Below are 4,255 nucleotides of genomic sequence, written 5' to 3'. Positions count from 1 at the left end.
AAAAAAAAAAAAAAAAGAAAATTAAAAGATAAGCCACAGACTGGGAGAACATACTTATAAATCATGTACTTGATAAAGAACTTATATTCAGAATATATAAAGAACTCTTAGAATTCAGTAAGAAGACTCCAAATTTTAAAAATGGATCAAGAATTTGAACAGACATTTCACCAAAAAAATACATAAATGGCTAATAATCACATCAACGATTAATGACTAATGATATGTAATGGTATCTCACTGTGGTTTTGTAGTCACTAGGGAATGACTCTAGCTCCTGCTTTGTTTGCTCGTGCTCTCCTTCCCACTAGTTGAGAGAGACAGGCTGAGTAAAGGAGAGACTCCTGCAAAGGGGTCAGGGAAATACCCTGCTTCACAATGATACTTTTTTTTATAGCTCTGGCAAAACACAGACCTGAGATAAACAAAAGACTCTCTAGTTTTACAAAGGTCAAAGCAATCTGCTGAAGTTAACTTTCTTAGAAAGGAAAAATTAAATGCTAAACTTTCAGGTGAAATTATTTTATTTTCAACTCCAGAACCCTATTTTTACTACAGTATTTCTTAGTTGCAAGGTGAAAACAGATGCTCAATGTTTCAAGTGTAACTGGGAAAAAAACAAACTGAATTATAACAACTAAGAAGAAACAAACTTGGCTATAAAAAAAACCTTTCTGTTGGTAAACTTCATTCCATAGAACAGTTCGGTTTTACTAATCTAAGCATTCCTTAGAGCTCAGATTCTTCCTACAGATTTACTACACAATGAAACTACAACTGTCGAAACCACAAATCTGGTTTATTTACTTTCTTATGTATTTGAATTGCCAAGTCAAATTTAAGTTTAAAAGCATTTCCTTCACATATAACAAGTGAGACCTGGACCTATGGAGCTTTGTTTTGAATTAAAGAAAATTAACTCTGAATTAGAAATTAAACTGAACTAGGGGAAAACACCAGGATACCTATGCTCATTCTTTTTTTTTTTTTTTTTTGCAAAGGAGATGGAATCTTGCTCTGTTGCCCAGGCTGAAACGCAGTGCCTGATCTCGGCTCACTGCAACCTCCGCCTCCCGGGTTCAAGCAATTCTCCTGCCTTATCCTCCGGAGTAGCTGGGATTACAGGCACACACTGCGACACCCAGCTAATTTTTTGTATTTTAGTAGACACAGGGTTTCACCGTGTTGCCCAGGCTGGTCTTAAACTCTTGAGCTCAGGCAATCAGCCTGCCTCGCCTTCCAAAGTGCTAGAATTATAGGCATGAGCCACCGTGCCAGGCCTATGATCATTCTTTTAATCAATATATTCCAGTTATGTACAATAGTTCTAGTGCTACACTGTTCACTTTGTCCCTTTGTTTTTTTTTTGTTTTGTTTTTTTTGTTTTTTGAGACAGAGTTTCGCTCTTGTTGCTCAGGCTGGAGTACAATGGTGTGATCGCAACTCACCGCAACCTCCACCTCCCAGGTTCAAGAGATTCTCCTGCCTTAGACTCCTGAGTAGCTGGGATTACAGGCATGCACCACCACACCCAGCTAATTTTGTATTTTTAGTAGAGACGGGGTTTCTCCATGTTGGTCAGGCTGGGTCTCAAACTCCCAACCTCAGGTGATCCACCCACCTTGGCCTCCCACAGTGCTGGGATTACAGGCGTGAATCACTGCAACCGACCACTTTGTCCCTTTAAATTTTTGCAGCTATTCTAAAAAAGTTAAAAAGGTTTTACAGACTTTGTTGTCCTTCCCTCCATTATAACTACCCTTCTATTTCCTGACTGTCTGCACTTTGTATTCTACTTTAGACAAGAAGCTAGAGGATTAATCCTGGAAGGAAAGCTAAAGGAAGAAAGAAAAACCAGAAGCATTTAATCTTGCTCCATTGCCTTTCTCTAGAAAAACGTCAACTCAAACAACATAGAATATCCTGCAGTAAGCTAGCTCTCCTACCACATCTCTATGTTCAGTATCCAAAAATGCATCTTTGAGATGGTATGTTACAATTTGATAAGTTTGTGTGAGTAGAAAAGCTACTGTTATATGAATTCCCAGACTGGTAATACACAAAGCTATAATATAATATCCACAAATACTTGTAAAACCATTCAAAACACATTAGAATGACAGTTTTTAAATATACAGATATAAATGGGGATCATTACAACTATGCTTTTAACAATTTATGCCCACATGTAATCTTACCCTTCTGGTTCTGTTTCCTGGACATTGCCATTTCTTTGATCTCAAAAAATATACAAGAAAAGTATCCTTTTGCCTTGTCTGGGTTTTGAGTGTAGGTATCTCTGATTTACAAGTAGGCAACAGAACTGTGTAGTTGGAAGCAATAAATACAAAATCCTGCTGTTGGAAATTCTGCTTGCCAGCTGTTAATCTCCTTTCCTTTTCTTGTATCAACTTCTTGTCAAGAAGTATCATTGCAGACATTCATTCATGTCTCCATTTCCAGGGAGATTCTGGAGGAAAAACATAAACACACACATATTATTACAATAATGGCTATCTGTACAAAATTTCTGAGATATCCACAAGGTTTCTTTTGTATTTGTCTATACAAAACTATTTTTTTAAGTACTCTAGAAACAATGTAGCTGCTGAAAAGCAGAATTTTTCCTAGGAAAATTTAATCTTAGAATCAGATTATCCTCTTTTAGTTTACAAAGTATGTTTTCTTAGTCTTCTTATCTTTTGTATCCATTTGAAATATCCCCATCTGCTTTGCAAACTAAAATGTTACCTCTTACCACTCCCTAAGATCTTTCTTACCATCTGATCTTCCCATCCAAATCAAGGACATATTCTCTTCCTCTAGAATTTATTATATCAGGTTTCCCGGCTCAAATACAGCTGTAAAAATTATAGGGGGAACTGTGAAATGTGAGAAACACACTCACCGTACAAACCCAAAGAATGGACTTAAAGGCACAAAGAACAGCAAAAGTGAGACTTTTTAATAATGGTCTTGCAAGATCAGGCATCTGGTGGGTAGGCACACCCAGGACAGTCACAACAGGTAATTTATCTCCTAGCACACAAGTCCTTCCCCCAGTTCCTCATTGGTTGAATACTATGAGGTTATAATCTTCTGGGACCTTGTCTAAGTTTTATTATCCCCTCTAAGGTTATATCCCGGTCCCCTTCCCTGATTAAGTTTTGATTTCCCAATAACGAAACTCCCTTCCCTTTTATGGGCTGACCGTTCCTCTACATTCTGTTCGCTTACTGTGACCTCCTAGGTGCAAGAGCTGTGTGGTTTGTTACATTTGTGGGCTGGCTGCCGGTACCTAGATTTATCATGCCTTGAAAATGGACCATTTAAAATGTTTTTTCACATGAAAGGAGGGAAGTGCAAAGGAATTTTAACATGGAAAACTGAAACATCAAAATAAGCTTAGTCCATACTGCAGGAAGCTCCTCTAAATTACAAAGATACAATTGCTGTTTTTCTATATTACTAAATTTTTTTTTGCATGTCATACAATCAATGCTTCAAAAATTACTAAACATTTTAAAGATACATGCTCAAGAGTTCTAGGTAAAGAAACCATAAGTTCCTGCCAGCAGAGATGTGTTAACAATAAAAAAAATTTTAAAAATAATAAAAAAGGGAGAGATGGAAGAAAAATAGTTTTGTTTTTTTTTTTTTTTGAGATAGAGTCTCACTCTGTCACACAGGATGGACGCGATCTTGTGGCTCACTGCAACCTCTGCCTCCTGGGTTTGAGCAACTCTCCTGCCTCAGCCTCCTGAGTAGTGCCCGGCTAATTATTATTTTTTTTTTAAGTAGAGACAGGGTTTCACCATGTTGGCCAGGCTGGTCTTGAACTCCTGACCTCAAGTGATCCACCCACCTCAGCCTCCCAAAGTGTTAGATTATAGGCGTGAGCCACTGCGCCTGGCCAGTTTTTGTTTGTTTGGTTTTGTTTTTAGACAGAGTCTCACTCTTGTTGTCCAGGCTGGAGTGCAAGGGTGTGATCTTGGCTCACCGCAACCCGAGCCTCCTGCATTCAAGCAATTTTCCTGTCTCAGCCTCTCAAGGAGCTGGGACTACAGGCACCTGCCACCACACCCAACTAATTTTTATATTTTTAGTGGAGATGGGGTTTCACCATGTTGGCTAGGCTGGTCCTGAACTCCTGACCTCCAGTGATTAACCCACCTTGGCCTCCTAAAGTGCTGGGATTACAGGCATAAGCCACCATGCCTGCTGAAAAATAATTTTTTTTTTTTTTTTTTTTTTG

The 4,255-nt window shown here is 38.4% G+C and overlaps 1 protein-coding gene across 3 annotated transcripts in view; it reads right to left on the bottom strand.

The window, feature by feature from the left end:
- The window catches only part of SPATS2 (spermatogenesis associated serine rich 2), a 144,882-nt gene that overhangs the window by 57,759 nt on the left and 82,868 nt on the right, over positions 1-4,255 (bottom strand). For all 3 annotated transcript variants that reach the window (XM_017545789.2, XM_037744694.1, XM_017545788.2), the window contains one exon: positions 2,199-2,470. In XM_017545789.2, the coding sequence (XP_017401278.1) occupies positions 2,199-2,229 (31 nt within the window). In that variant the 5' untranslated portion in view covers positions 2,230-2,470. The remainder of the gene's footprint in view (positions 1-2,198; positions 2,471-4,255) is intronic.

The sequence above is a fragment of the Cebus imitator genome, unplaced genomic scaffold (assembly GCF_001604975.1).
Source record: "Cebus imitator isolate Cc_AM_T3 unplaced genomic scaffold, Cebus_imitator-1.0 Scaffold181, whole genome shotgun sequence".
Taxonomy (NCBI): Eukaryota; Metazoa; Chordata; class Mammalia; order Primates; family Cebidae; genus Cebus; species Cebus imitator.
This window is presented reverse-complemented; position numbering and strand designations above follow the sequence as displayed.